The 16,026-nt window shown below is 35.8% G+C and overlaps 1 protein-coding gene across 2 annotated transcripts in view; it reads left to right on the top strand.

Annotated features, from left to right (window-relative positions):
* The window catches only part of PREX2 (phosphatidylinositol-3,4,5-trisphosphate dependent Rac exchange factor 2), a 273,273-nt gene that overhangs the window by 81,988 nt on the left and 175,259 nt on the right, over positions 1 to 16,026 (top strand). For both annotated transcript variants that reach the window (XM_076005243.1, XM_012739905.3), the window contains 2 exons: positions 8,208 to 8,341; positions 14,852 to 14,955. In XM_076005243.1, the coding sequence (XP_075861358.1) occupies positions 8,208 to 8,341; positions 14,852 to 14,955 (238 nt within the window). The remainder of the gene's footprint in view (positions 1 to 8,207; positions 8,342 to 14,851; positions 14,956 to 16,026) is intronic.

Below are 16,026 nucleotides of genomic sequence, written 5' to 3'. Positions count from 1 at the left end.
TTTTACGGTTGATTCATGATGATAATTCCTTTCCTGGGGAGCCGTTGTCCTGCTGGGATGAGAAAAATGGACTAAAGTTTGCTTTTGCAGTTCTCTTGTCACTCAGACATTGGAAGAAAAACTGAACTTGCTTTAAATTGCAGGATTTGTCAGTGAAATCTGCCAGGCCTTCTACTAAAACAAAACCTTCAGAAACTTTTTGGTACTCTAGGGAAATGGAATCTGTCATCATTTTGTTTCATTCTGGTGTGTAGCCTAAAAATCGAATCTGTTGCAAAAATGAGAGGTTCCTTAAACATTATTAATATTGTTTGTACAGTGTGCACCAGTTACTGAAAGGGGGAAGGTATGTGGGCTGTGCTGTGTCACACGGAGCACACAGCAGAGAGTACCTTTGCTTCATCAGCTTTGGTGGTTTTATAACACTCCGAGTGCAAGAGAAAAATGGGGCACTGAGACAGAGGAATTCTGTGGTCTGTTCAGGGAAATCAGATAGAAATATAGTTCCAGTAGGCACAGGGGAGATCATATGAAACTCTGGTTCCAAGAAGGGTGGCAACATGAATTCTACTTGAGTAGGATTTGACGGTGATTGCAAAAGACACAGCCAGAGATTTGGGAGTTTGGGGACTTTAGGGGAATGCCGCAGCTTGGAGTGGGCCCAGCCAACTGGTTGCAACTTGTAATAAAAACGTGATTGCCCACCCTCGTCCACAGCTCCAGAGAAGGGGGAACTGTTGAGTACCAAGGCCTGGTCCCTTCTGGGGAGTTTAGGAGAAACTGCTGGTCTCATAGGACTCTGTAGGGACTTAGAGTCATAGAGGCTAAATTCAGGCTGTGGTAGGCAATAGGAATAATTTAAAGATCTATCTTTGAATTGCTTACAGGGATCATTGCTCATCCTGCAGATAGCTTTGTGTATATGCGGAATGGCCAAATGCAGATGTACGATGGCATGACAGTTACAGACCACACAGCGTTCCTTGGAGAATTTTCGAGGGTAGGACCCTTGTGCTCATGCTGGGAAACAGCTCCCTCTTGAGCTCCTTGCAAGAGCTTCTACACATGGTTCAGAACCTCCTTAGAGAGCACACGCTTAGTAAAGTAACGAAAATTGTACTAAATGGGATCCAAGCCTCGTGCACCATGAATTTGCACTATTTCCATTTAAGATGGATTATTTTCTCACATAAAATCACTTAATTATTCAGGGTCTTACTTTTCTATTAATCAAATGAAGCCATTTTTACAATAAAATCTCTCAGGTAATTTACCTATCTAGTCTTTTGTGCTACTAAATTATTTACATTCCTGTATGTTGAATTTAGGTAAACAAGCCATAGAAATTTACTGATTGCAAATCATAATGACAGTAAGGAAACATGACTTTTGGGCAGACTTGGTTTTTAATCTGGACTCTAACCCTTTGTTTGGGATAATTCATCACATCTCTCCTATATATGGTGTGGATTATTGCAGAGGTCAAATGAAATTAGTGAAAGTGCTTTGAATACTGTAAAATGTTATTCGAAACGTTATCAGATTGTATTTCAAAGCTTTGAGAAATTCTCCTCATTTGCCTAATATATGCACCTTTCTACTAAAGGTATTATATTACTTAGGGTTCTATGGTTCCAAGCAACAAAAACTAAGACAAAAATTAATTTAAGAGATATTATATAGCTCACAGAATCCATAGAAAAGCTACAGTGTCAGACTTGCAAAGAGGGTCTAGGCAGCTGGAACTGTTTGGCAGTCTCATCAGCACCCTAGCTCAAATGAATAGGCTCTAATAATTTTTCTATCTTTATATTACTACACTCAAGATTTGAGATCACAATCCAAGATTCCACTAATCTTGCTTGAGTAAATTTGCTAAGGTGAGGGCAGAGGTCCTTGGCTGCCAGTCATCTAATTCCTTTTGGGGAAATACTGATTCTCCGTTGTATGCATTAGAGTCCTTGTGAGTGTCCAGAGTTTGCTGAGGGATTATAATCCCCACTATACAGATTTTTTAAAAATGAGGGTTTTTTAACTTACCCAAATTCTTACAACTAACAGGTGGCAAAGTTTAGATTTGAAAATAGGCAGTCTGAATCTAAGCTTATATTCCTTACCATGCGATATTATACCCAATTAGATAAACATTCGGTGAATTCTTTGGATTAAGTTTGTTTTCCTGTTTTTTCTTTAAAAATAAGTTGATTATAGAAATCAGGTTTTTTTGTCAGCATTTATGTGGTAACTGCTACTGCAGAAGATCTATGGTTTATATTTTAATTGTTCATTTTTGAAGCTATGCCTTTTCTTTGTATAATTTATTACATCTCAGTCATTTATCTTATGCAACATTCAGAGCATTCCACAAGATAGTATAACGAAGGTAATTGCAGGAAAATGATTAATGTGCCTTGGAAAAGAAGTTTATTAGCTGTTTAATCAGAGTCAATGATTCATTTCATAGAAAAAGACCATCCTCAGACTCAGTCTGCTTCTTGGGTTGATCAATTGTATTGTAATGATAACTGCAACCTTTGCAGCCATACTGAAATATTGTGACAAGGGAAAACCAATAAACACTACATCCTATAGTAATTCAGCTTTAAGTCCTTGACTTGCCTGTTTGGAATTGATCTTTCAAATCTAGAAAAAGATACCACAATAAAAGATGAAGGGAGGAATTATTAATCTATGAAGGTGTTGGGGAAAATGAGCTTCAAGATAATTATTGTATTTTGGAAAGTAAAGAGAAACAGAATCGAAATTTGACACCTCTTGATTACCTTTTTACATGGAGAAATACCAATGTTATAAGACCATTTTAAAATCACCTCTTATTGGTTCTGGAATGTTTGCTGTTGCCATCTGATCGAATTTGTGCTTGACAGTGAATTGACTTCAAGTCATGTTTCCTTGGAATTTCATGGATGTGAGTCTTCCAGAGATTTGGTGATGGGACTAGTTTCTTTTTGTCCTCTGTTCTAGGTGATTTTGGTAGATACAAATTTGTCTACTGCCTTGAGATGGAATTGCTTTATAGATGGTTTTTGTTATGTGAGGTAGGTGGTTCTGAAGAAAGACCACTGAAAGTGAAATCACTTTAAAAAGAGGAACAAAATCTCATATTAAGTGGGACCTCATATCAATTTGAACCTCAAAAAGGTTCATATTAATTTGAACCTCAAAAAGAGTGATTCAAATGCTAAGTCTGGCTTATTTGGGGGAATATGTCATACATTTTACGACAAAATTATATGATGAAACAATGGAGTATTGTTTATTCCATAGTTGATTTCATAGTGTTTTTAAAAGATTTTTTTTTGGTAAGAATATTCAAATGCTTCATCAATTTTTTAAAAGGCTCCTTTGCTATAAAAACTATTCTCTTCTGAAGCATCTGTCTCATTGTTGTTCTTGTTAATTTTCTTTTCTTCCACTGTGAATGGGTCTAGCTTTGTCAGATCTTCCTCTGCCGGTGCATTGTAATAAGTGGAAAGTTTCAAGACCTGTCATCTTCAATCTTTTCCAAGATTGTAGTTTCTCTCTGCAGTCAGTTTGTGTTTTTCCGATATTGACGTGCAACATTTCGTTGACAAGATGAATGAGAAAGACCCTGGTGTTTAAGCAGGGAGAACTGAAAATGGAGTCTAATTTTATAAGTGGCCAGTTAATTAGTGAACAGTTTCATATTATTGATACAATGAGGCCAACTTGCTAGAGATTTATACCAAAAGAAAAGATTTACCATCTTGCCTAGCATGTTATAGAGATGTTAAAAACTGCATTTTAGTATTCGTCTAGGTAAACTATAGTCGTGTATGAGTTTTAACTACAGGATACATTCTGAGGAGTGTGTCATTAGGTGATTTTGTCATTGTGTTAATGTTATAGAATGTCCTTACGCAAACCTAGAGGATATAGCCTACTACACATCTAGGCTATATGACAGCATATTGCTTTAGGCTATAAACTTGTACAGCATGTTATTATACTGACACTATATTGAATACTATAGGCAATTGTAACGCAATGTATTTGTGTATTGAGATATGTCTAAATATGGAGAACTTACAGTAAAAATAAGGTATAATATATGTATTATGTATAATTGTATAATATATGATATGTCATATATAATATATACTTATATATAATGATATAATGTATATATAATATACTGTATAATATAGTATTATATATTATATACTATATATTACTATTATATAGTATATATACTATATAGTATGTATAGTATATATACTATTATATACTATATTACTATATATAGCATATATTATATATATTGTATATTATATATTCTATATCATATACAGTATATTATATATAATATAGTCTATTATACCATATTTTTACTGTACCTTTTCTATATTTAGATATGTTTAGATACACAAATATTTACTATTCTGTTACAATTGCCTATAGTATTCAGTACAGTAACATGCTGTATAGGTTTGTAGCCTAGGAGCAATAGGCTATACTCTACAGCGTAGGTACGTAGTAGACTATACCATCTAGATTTGTGTAAGTACACTCTGATGTTTGCATAAGGACAAAATCATCTCAGAACAGGTCCCTGCTAAGCAATGCACGACTGTACATGGTTGTTCAATGATTAAATATGTATTTGCTAAAGATTAGACATCTAGATAAACATTAGCATCGATTTTCAGAATGAAGATAAAATACTAACCAGGTAAGTAACATTATGCAGATTTAAGTGAATATTCAGTGATGATGAGATACACAGTCAATGTAACCATGCCTATGTTGCATGTAACAAACACCTCTTCTGCCTGGACATTGGGATGCAGCTGGAACTACCTCAGCAGAGACCTGTGCTCACCTTTTCTCTGTGTTAGCAGGGTTGCTATGCTGTGCGCCTGAGCACCTGGGTTCCGATACTCAAAGCCTTTAGAAGCAGTGATGCTTAAAGTGTTGACAGAATGCCACATGCATCTGGATCTACTGTATTGGTTCCAGACCCTAGCCCAGATTTACTCTGTTTCAATCTCTGAGGGTAGTGCCAGGACACCTGGAAGTTTAACAAGCCTATCAGGTGTGTTTTCCACACTCTAAAATTTGAGAACCATTGTCCTAGAGGCTTTGCTCTTTTCTGATGATCTGCCTGGCCTGTTTTATTGCTTACATATTTTTGATTTTCAGGTCTATTTGTCTGACACTCTACTTTTTGCAGATTTTAGTGTTCTTGATACTTACCTAGCCATCTGATGCTCATAGCCCTACCTTATTTCAAGTTTTGCTGTGAATTTTGGAGCTTGCCTTCTTTATCCTTAACCCCAGACAGTCTCCTAGCATTTTTAGGGAAATAAAAAATGCACACACACACACCTAATTTTCAACATGTTATAATGAAGTATTATTACTTCAAAGATAAAGCCATGAGATTTTTATTTATTTTTTTTTACTCCAGAGAAAGGTGTGTTTTATAATGTAGGTGAGGTGGAAACTATGCCACAACATTATTTAAAACAGACATTTTTAAAGTTCCACTTGCAGGTGGACTAGATTTGAAGTGGGAAGCAAGTCATGGCTTCATGGAAAACTGTATCTACACTTGGCCAAATTCAGTATTTATAATGTCATATATATCTGTGGTTAAACAATTCTTAATAATTTTCAGCTGCGATTGCCCTAGAGATAATGTACAGACTAAATCATGGGAAATCAAAGGTATAGCATTCTTTATAGTCTAAAATATAAATGCAGTATAAAGGATAACGTTATAAGCCATTCTGTTATGATGAGAAGTTTTAGACAAATCTGCACATTTTGACACAGAGTCCTTTAGTATATAAATAATTCCTAGATAATTACTTAATTACTCATGGAAGATATTTCATGTCATGATTGTAAATTACTGAAGTAGCAGTTGGTAAAAAAGGATATTGCACTAACTTTTTGAGCTTGCTGTAAATGTTAAAGACATGTCACCTCAGTGATGGAAATGTCTCATTCAGATTCAGTAAAATAGAGCTGAGTGTTCTGTGTATATTGTGAGATACACGTAGCAGCATAACCATGAATTCTAGAAACTATTGATGGTTGGTCTTGGTGCCGTTCCCTATAAATTTCATTAATAGTTAATGAATAAAAACAAGTGTTGACCTCAAAGACCTCAAAGGGGTCAACTAATCTTATTCTGTTTTTTGACCAGGAGAGAGGAGTTAATGGGGACTTAATGATAATGCCTTAGTTGTAATAGATCTGTATGTTAGCAAAGGGTTTAAGAGTTATTTATGATATCAATCTGGATTATATGATTCAAAAGCTCGAACTACTTAAGTACAGGATGGAAGAAAATGACTGAAGGGTTTGGCTGACTATAGGAGCACTGTGAATCAGTTGTAGGATAAGGTTGCCATTATGGTTAGCTCAATTTCACATAAATACTCCTTGCATTTATTAATAAACATAATTACCAACAAGTCAAGAAATATACTGTTAAGATTTTTGTCATACAGGAATGCATCTACTGATAACTGTATATATTAACTTGAGGTACATACTTGGAAGATTTATTTAACATGCAAAGTAGGATAATACTTTAAGTAACACTTTCATAGTGTAACAGCTTATCATCCTGGGTTGGCCTACATGGGTCACCATAAGAAATAGTCTAAGAGGAAGGTATCCTGTACCTTTTGTGAAGTTGGCTATTAATTAAAACCACTTTTCATAATGTTATGTAGATCCCTTGTACAAGAATCAACATGTTTCCTTTTTTACATTTTAATTCTATTTTAATTTTTTCCTAAGATAGAAATAGTAGTCTTTATAAATAAGTAATAAGAAATTATTGCCTCTGGAATCAAGATTTATATTCATATTTCATGGCAGTCTTTGCATAATGAACTTAATGATAAAGTACATGAAATTCTGTATATTTTTTGCCAAATCTCCAGTTACATAGCCACCTTCAAGATGAAAAGAAATAGAAAAGGAAAATGCCCCAAATTTAAACTGTATTTGTAATATAAATAATCAAGTTAACATCATAAAGGTTTCTTAATTAACTTTTCATTTTGGAAGTTTCTTATTGTAGGGATGAGTTGCCATTTTAACTTAAATTTTTATAGTTGACTGGAAAAACAATATCAATGATTATTATGAAAATATGAAATTAATGTTCTGAATTTACAAAACCAGATATTAAAAATAGAAACATTAAGTTAAACAAAAATTAGACATTTACCCTAGATTTAAAGAAATTAGACATATTTGAAGCTGAAATTCTTTTGCAGAGAACACAAATAGATCTCTACTGAAAACATCCTTTTTTTGTCCAACTCAATGAATGCATTTAGTTATGATAGGTTAGCTTGTAGAAGCAAATGGACCACAACATTTGGATAGACTCAAAATAGACACTTATATGCAGCTCACACAACAGTTGGATGTTTGTGTTTTGCTCAGTGGGCAGCTTTCCTTTGTTGGTGAATCAGGCAGGACCTGGGGTCCTTCCATCTTGTGGCTCCTCCCCACTTCTAATGGTTAGTGCTTGTGTTAAGAATCACTTTTTTTTTTTTTTTTTTTTTTACTATTCATGTAATCTTGGCAAGCACTGCATAAAAATTTATTTAATGAATGAGTATGCCTATGCCAACTTTTAATAAATAGGGCGATAAATAAATAAATAAAAAGGCTCTATGGAGAGTTGCTCCCTTCAAATATCTTTTCTTATTTAATTTCTTTTCTCTTCTTCTCCATCCTGGGGGTGGATATATAGATTGAGACCTGGTAGACATTTAAGCAATCTCATATGCTTTGTGAATATCCATGGAGTCCCTTTCCCATGCTGGGGACAAGAGGAAAAAGAAAGGAAAATTATAGACATTAAAGTTATGAATTAAATTGAAATTATCTCTTTTCAAAACAATACAGGTAATGTGTACTGTGTATGCGTGTGTTCACATATGTACATAAAACACCTGAAAGGAGATGCAGAGTCTTTTACCGTGGGTTCTGTCTGCTGAGACTGACCAGGAGGAAGCTGGAAGGGGAAGGAAACCTACATGCAGTCTGTAACTATCTGTACAGTTTGAACTTACTCTTGTGCATACGTTGCTTCTTAGAATAAAAACAAGAATAAGTTTAAGGAGAAAAATAATTACACCTGAAAGTTTCAACCAAGTAATCAGACATATTTGCATTTCTCCTGACTTTAGGGGTCAAACATCACGGACACCTGCACAGAAATGCTAATGTGTGGAGTCTTACTGAAAATTTCTTCTGGAAATATTCAAGAACGGGTGTTTTTTCTTTTCGATAATCTTTTGGTGTACTGCAAAAGAAAACACAGGTAAGCTCATAAAAAGGGCTTGGAAATGGTTTGGAAATGGATTATCCAGCACACCTGTTTCCCCTGGTCCTCTGCATTTCCCAGAATTCATCATCCATCAGTCAGCTTTTCTGTGTACTCACAGCCTGTTCTAGGGTTGTTCTCCACACCTTCTCATGAAACCTGCCTGGAATGTCATTGTCATCCGATGAGGCTGCTTCCCCACAGCCCTCTCAAGGAGAGGTGCTGTTTGTCCCCGAGCCATGCCTCAGGGCCTTGCAGGAGGCTGACGTGTCTTCCCTGCTTCCTCATCCTGCTCCCTGCCATGCCCCCCTCTTCTGTCGAGAATCCCAGCACACGTGAAGTTCATGCCATGAGTCTTTCCTATGCGCTACCTTCCCCTGTTGGCTCCCTTTTATAGAGAACTTAGTATCTCCTGCCACACATGCATTCAGTAACTGCTCTGGTTCTTGAATCATTTTCTTTCTACCCTGCTCTTGTCATCATTTCTGGGATGTTCGAAACTCACATGGATGATCTAGCCAGGATTTTGGATCTGAAAGCCCACAGTCTCTTCACCTGCAATGATCCTCTCCTTCTTTACACCTGAGCCACCTGCCCTGTGGTCACACCTTTACCTCATTAACACCAATAGTTCTAAAATTGAAATCTCAATTTTAAGCATCCCGCTCTGAATGTCATCCCCTATCCTCCTATCCCTCTTCCAAAAAATAGCTTAAGTATTCTCACTTAATCCAATTTTTGGCCATTGACCCTAACGGTTTGCCTCCAAATATTGTCTAATATCAGTTTTCTTAAAGTCCTTTCTTTTATGTCACACTCTGTCCTATCTCTCTGCTCTCCTTCACAGCAAACTTTCCTGCAAGGGTTTTCATGCTACACTTTCTCTACCTTCTCACTTCTTACGCTGACGTCAGCCACATTGGATGAGGGTTTAGTCCAGGCGGCCCCACTGGGTTGCATGTCAAAGTCACCATGGACCTCCCTATTTCCTAATCCAGTGGTCACTTTTCTGCTCTTTAAGGTTTTACCTGTTTTGCTAGCAGCATTTAGCTTAGTTGAGCAATTCTTCCTTCTCAAAACACTGTCATCTCTTTACTCCTGTGACAACCTGCTGTCTTGGCCAAATGTTGGACTGCTGTGGACTCTGCTTCTGACTCTTTTTTCCTCTTCATACTTGACTCTTCCTGGGTGATTTTATCCAGTCGTATAGCTTTATGTACCATGTCTATGTCAGTTTCTCTCAAATCTCTATGCTTAGCCCAGAATTCTAGAGTCCCGATCCTGCTTGTTGAATATCTCACTTGTGGTGGCTTTAAGGCTTCTCAGCCATAACCTGGAAGAAATGGGATTCTTGGTGTCCTTTCCTAAAGCTTCTGCTCTCCTAGCTTTCCCCATATGTTGGTTTCCTCAGTGCCAAAAAGTAGGAGTTAGCCTTGGTTCCTCTCTTTCCTTCAACTCCCCACATCCAATCTATTAGCAAATCTTCTTGCATGTGCTTTTAAAGCATATAACAATCTCTCCACCTCTCTCGGTCTCCATCTCTGCCCTTGGGTGACAGCAGTTGTCTCCTCACTGGCCCCGATGAATCCTCTCTTATTGCTCCACAACTTATGCTTTACACAGAAACCCGAGCATCTTTATTATGACACAAATCAGATCACGTTGTCACCTTGCTCAGAGCCCTCATTGGCTTCCTAGAATGAAATGCACACTCCTTACCCTGATTTGCAAATTTCTGCATGGTCCATCCCTACCCCGTGCCACTTCCGACCTCATTACATCCCACTGCTCTCAACACTGCACCCCCTGCCTTCCTTAGCCTTCTTTTTCTCCTGTTCCTTGATTATGCCATGTGTGTTCCCTTCATAGGGCTTTCGCACCGGCCATTTTCCTTTCCCAGTGGTCCTTTCCTTTGGGTTTTTCATGGTCAGATTATTCATGTCTTTTAAGTCATACTTAAATATCACTTTATCAGCAATGCCCTCCCTGACCATCACGTCTAATACAGCCTCCCAGTCACTCTTTATGAGTATCTGGAAAGTATTTGTCACTTGCTCATTCTACCTTCATTATTTATTTGCTTGTTTCCTGCCATCTCTACTAGATTAGATTGCAAAGTCCACGAAAATCTTATTTCTCATTTGCTGCTATTTTCCTGGAGACTGGAGCAAACCTGCCATGCAAAAGACACTCAAGAAATACCTACAGAACGAATGAAACCCAAACTAGTCCCCTGCCATCATTAGTTTGAATAATTTTATGTATTAACAGCCTTGTAGTGTTGTTTTAAAACATGAATATAATTTTTTCTTCAGAATGTTCTTATTTTATAGGGTGTTTTCTTAAACTCTTGGAAGAATGTTTTTACATGTTGATTAAGCAAAATAGTAGAGTGGCATTTAATTGAGAAGTTTCCTGAGCCTTTAGGTGCTTCTTCCTAACTGTATCTAGGACACTTTAGTTTTAGTGAAATGGTACTGATAGACTTCATTCAATTCAAAGATAAAGCAGGTGGTTGAAATGCAGAATTTTGAGTGACTATTTATTCCACCTTCAGAAATTAGAAAACTATAGTCAAATATTTTCTGATAGAATGAAAATGAGAGACACAAAACTATAAGGGAGCATCATTCTTCATCTCCTTAGGATGGGTTTTCCTAAGTCAGGCAGCAAGATGCCCAGAGCAAGTTAGTAAAATTGGGCACTGATGTTGATTATATATGATAATTCTGCCATGTGGATTGTAGTATTAGAATTCCCTAGTAGGATGTATTAATTCAAAAATGAAATGACACAAACTTAGGAAACATAGGCCTGTAACTTGTACCTTCATGAAAGGGAACAGGTTAGGACTACAGCCAAAAGATCGTTAAATTGTTGATCTTTCTATCTTAATAAGCTTTTTAAAAATTTATTTTTATCATATATGAAAAGCAGCCTGTTTATTTCTTTCACTATGCTCTTCTAAATTCTTTGAGTTTGGTAGCAAGATTGGAATAAACAAATAGGATTTAGGAAGATGTAGGAGAGGCTGCTAATTTTACTTGCGTGCTAACTCATTAAAAAGTTGTAATATGAAACAAAGTGTTTTGGTGCAGTTATTAAAGGCATCTGCTGGAGAATGAAATCTTTCATTACAGTTGATCTCATCCTTATACTAATACTTGCCTGCCATCAAGTGCAAAGCCTTTGCAAAATTAACCTTAGTGGATAAATTATGATATTATATGGTCTTATGGCTGTAATTATTTAATAAGTTAAACAACAGGAAAAGTTTTACAAAATTAAAATACTGCTGTTTAGCAAATATCCTTAATGAATGAATAATGTGGCTCAAATATATAGTGGTTAGAAATGGAAATAACTAAATAGATCAATATGTCCACTCCCTTCTGGGCTTGGAGAAACTGAATAAACCATCTGTTCCTTTCCTTTAGAATACTGTATCTCCTTTATGAACTTCACCTTAGCATATACTTTCTAAGATCTAGAGATCCTTCAGAAAGTGTGAGTAAACTGAATGTCTTCCAAACTTCCATAATGTTGTGATTACAAGAACCAGAGGACTGATGAATTTCTTTTAATTTTAGAATTACATTCTGTAAAGAGCAGTATACCGGAGTAGGCATCCCAGCTCTGGATATTTCTAATACTATTAATCTTAAAAGAAACTAGTATTTAAAATATAATTTATAATATAGCATTTCATATATATGACATGATATTGCATAGCTTGGCTTGTTTATGAACTTTACAACATAGTATCATAGTGTAGTTTTTTGCAATTTATATTTTGCATTTAATATTGTTTTTAAAATATATATCCATTTTGTGTGCGGCAATAATTTATTCACTTTACCTGCTGCATAATATTCCACTGGCTTAATATATCACAAATTTAATCATAATTTAATTATTCATTCTCTTATCAATGGTCTTTAGGGTTGTTTCTAGTTCTCTAGCTATTATAAACATTCTTGTACATGTATCTTGGTGACCACTAAAACACATACTTACGAATGAAATCATAGTATCAAGATATGAAAATATGCATTATTATAATATAGAGCATAATTATTTTTCAAACCATAGGCTTTTCGATCTTTAAACTTCAATAGAGCCATTTTCTGAAAGGATTAAAAAAAGTCTCTATTTGAGCTAAATGTTACAGGATTAATAAGACATTTAGTGGAATTTCATTTTGAGTATTAATTGAGTATTGCCTAAGAGAAATATATAAAGTCCGTGCAGAGTTCATAGTAGATCGTGAAAAAATTAATATTTTGAAAATGGAACTCGTTGATGGATTCTTATATATATATATATATATATATATATATATATATATGATTGTTTTGCCTGTGACTAAAACTGTTGCTCAGGTTAGTTAGCCTTTAAATGTGATTGATTTTAAGTATGATGTACCAAACTACAAGAAATTCTTCTTTTCAAGAAGAATACCAGGATACTGTTTTCTAACTCGAAGAGTTTGAGGTTACTTTTATGTTACTCTGCTCTGCATTCTTCTTTATATTTGCCCTCCTATGATGCCAACCTTCGTAGCTACCTGGCTTGAATTCCTAATTTACAGCACTGATTTATGCTCCTTGAGAAAGAATATTCAGAGGTTACTTTCAAAATGAACATGAGGAGTACAGGGGTGTTGAAGAGTTAGGGCTGACAAAGCTTCCAGTCAGACTAAATTAATCAACTTAATTAGTTTTCTTTAGTAGCGATGAAGGACTACTACATTTTGATGAAGGTGTAGGACAGTTAAGCCAGGAACATGCAATCTTTTCTAAGGAAGGAACCCAGGAAGTGTGATAGCTTTCTGGAGACACCTCCCTGTACCCATCCCATCTATGTCAGGACAGGTGTCCAACTGCAAGGGAGAGGAGGAGGGAGCATGGCAGTTAGGGTAGTCACATCTTATCTTGTGCTAGCTGTGGCTATATAACATGAAAAGTTAATAATTATTTCAGTATATTAAATTGTTAGCCAGACTTTTAGTCAGTGAGTTCATTGAAATAATTTAGGCTAATTGATATCTCTTGAGTGATTAGATATTTTTTGATCTCCTTGAATCATTTCTTAGAATCTTTCCTGTTTAATTTAATAAAAGGAAAACATTTTAAAAACATCTTCCCTGGGTGCTTAGTGATTTAAATACAAACATCCGCAACTACCGTGTTTCCCCGAAAATAAGACCTACCCATAAAATAAGGCCTAGCAGGATTTCTAAGCATTTGAGCAATATAAGCTGTAAACCCTGAAAATAAGATCTAGTGATGGGCGTGGCTATGCAGCGTATCTGCACAACCCATGCATTTTGTCGAGGAGCAGTAAAGAAGACAAGCAGCCCTTCTCATTTGCCCCATGATTGCTCTATTGCTTGACATGAGAGATTGGGGCCAATGGTTCTAAAGGAAATAGAGTTGCAAGAAATTCAGCATGGAATTCGGGGTTTGGTGAGTTATGATGTTCCAGAAGAAGACGACTTAACTATGTTTGAATAAATGTAGATCTTTGTATCGTACTTAAAAAAATAACACATCCCTTGAAAATAAGCCCTAGGGCAGGGGTCTTCAAACTTTTTAAACAGGGGGCCAGTTCACTGTCCCTCAGACCCTTGGAGGGCTAGAGTATAGTTAAAAAAAAAAAACTATGAACAAACTCCTATGCACCCTGCACATATCTTATTTTGAAGTAAAAAAACAAACGAGCAAAAACACCCACATGTGGCCCTCAGGCCATAGTTTGAGGACGCCCGCCCTAGGGTGTCTTCTTGAGGAAAAATAAATATAAGACCCTGTCTTATTTTCGGGGAAACATGGTACCTAATTCATTGTTACAAATGTTCATCTGGATTTTTTTTTACTTTGTTACAGACTTTTTAAGATTAAAGGGGAGGCACTAGACTCACTATACACAAAGTTTTGAAATGTTTTGGACTATTTTAAAAATAAATAAGGCCTTTATGAAGGATTATAAATGTCTTAAGAGACTTGTTCAACAAGTACGCAGTAATCATATCATAAAAACAATAGTATAGGAAAAATATTTTTACAGCTGGAGATTGCTCAGCTTAAGAATCTCCAGCACAGCCAGTTCTTTGAAGAGGGATCATAAGTAATAACTGAATCTTTACTGGAGCTTCAGTAATGAAGGTGAAAGGAACAAATGAAAATTTCAGATAACCAACGTTTAGCATCTCTCGGAGTCTGATTAGGCACCATGGATGTCCTATATTGAGTAAATGCACACACTGTCCAACCTGTGGGCAATCCTTAGCTTGAAACTTCAATTTATTAAAAAATTAGTCCATAAGTCACATCTCGGAAAGCAACCAGTGCTGTTGTGAATGAGAGGATACAAGTACAAAACTCCAAGAGCCTAACATTTGATGCTGTTGATTGAATTGGTAACTTGTTTGAAAGAATTGCTTAAAATATATTGTTTTGCATTAAGTTTAATAACAAAGTCTTTGTGACTTCATTCCATCCTAAGACGGTTGAAGAACAGCAAGGCATCTACAGATGGACATCGGTACCTTTTTCGTGGCCGGATCAATACAGAGGTGATGGAAGTGGAGAATGTGGATGATGGCACAGGTCAGTGATTAGTGGCTTTTAAGTGGCATGCCAGTAGTAAACTCCCCCACGTGAATAATTAATTCATTTGCAGCGCATTAGAGCTTAGAAATACTTTGTTAGGTAGAGCAATCAAGTAGAGGGAAGAGAAAGGTGAGATAAGGGAGTGGAAAACTATTGTAAAAATGGGAAATTATATTTGACAAACATGCTAGTATCAAACAGATATAGAGAAATTGTTGAATTGTGTCCTCTCTGAAAATATCCATTCCATTTTAATCACAGGACATTCACAAATCCTGGAACAGAGAGTATGTGTACAGAAAATATTTAATGAATGAATTGATTTTAAGTTACACTATGTTTTAGTGTATTGTGATATTTTGTTACTATAATACATTCACTATAGAATATAGCAAACTCTAGATTTGATTTAGCTATACAGCCATTATTAATATAGGTAGGTTGTCAATTTGCTTATGCAGGAAAGTTGTGAATGGAAGTAGTTTGTGTAATTTTAAGTACTCATTTTAAATACTTTATTACTCGGAGGTAGTAAATTTTTACTCTGTAGTTTGAAGGCATGAACTCTTATAAGCAAATCATGAAATCACTATTAGTCACAAACATTAAGTGAAATGAAGATAAAATAAATTTTATTTTCTATTTGGAAAAAAAGTTGTCTATCAAATGAATGCTTAGTAAATTGAATCACATTCCTTCCCTGACCCCCCCCCCCCATTAATTTTAATTGGAATTTCAAAGTTATGCTTCCAGGGGAAAAGACAAGATGAAACAAAATATATTAATTGTTGCTTAAGTGACTTTTATTTCCACCTAGAGAAATGTCTTTATAACATTCAATATAAACATGGGGTTCCAGCACTAATTAGCCCCCCTCCCACCTCCCACATACCTTCCTTGTCATTCTGGGGTCCCGGGGGGGAGAAGAATGTTTGTAATTTGTCAGGGGCATAGATTTTCAAATGCTCACTTGTAGGCGGTTTCTCTATATCATTTTTTATCATCTTAACAAATTGGCAGGTACATAAAATAGTGAACCGTGATTGCTGCAGCTAAGGGGGCAAGGCA

The sequence above is a fragment of the Microcebus murinus genome, chromosome 7, assembly GCF_040939455.1.
Source record: "Microcebus murinus isolate Inina chromosome 7, M.murinus_Inina_mat1.0, whole genome shotgun sequence".
NCBI classification, from domain to species: Eukaryota; Metazoa; Chordata; class Mammalia; order Primates; family Cheirogaleidae; genus Microcebus; species Microcebus murinus.
Note: the sequence above shows the minus strand (reverse complement) of the source record. Positions and strands in the feature narration are given on the sequence as shown.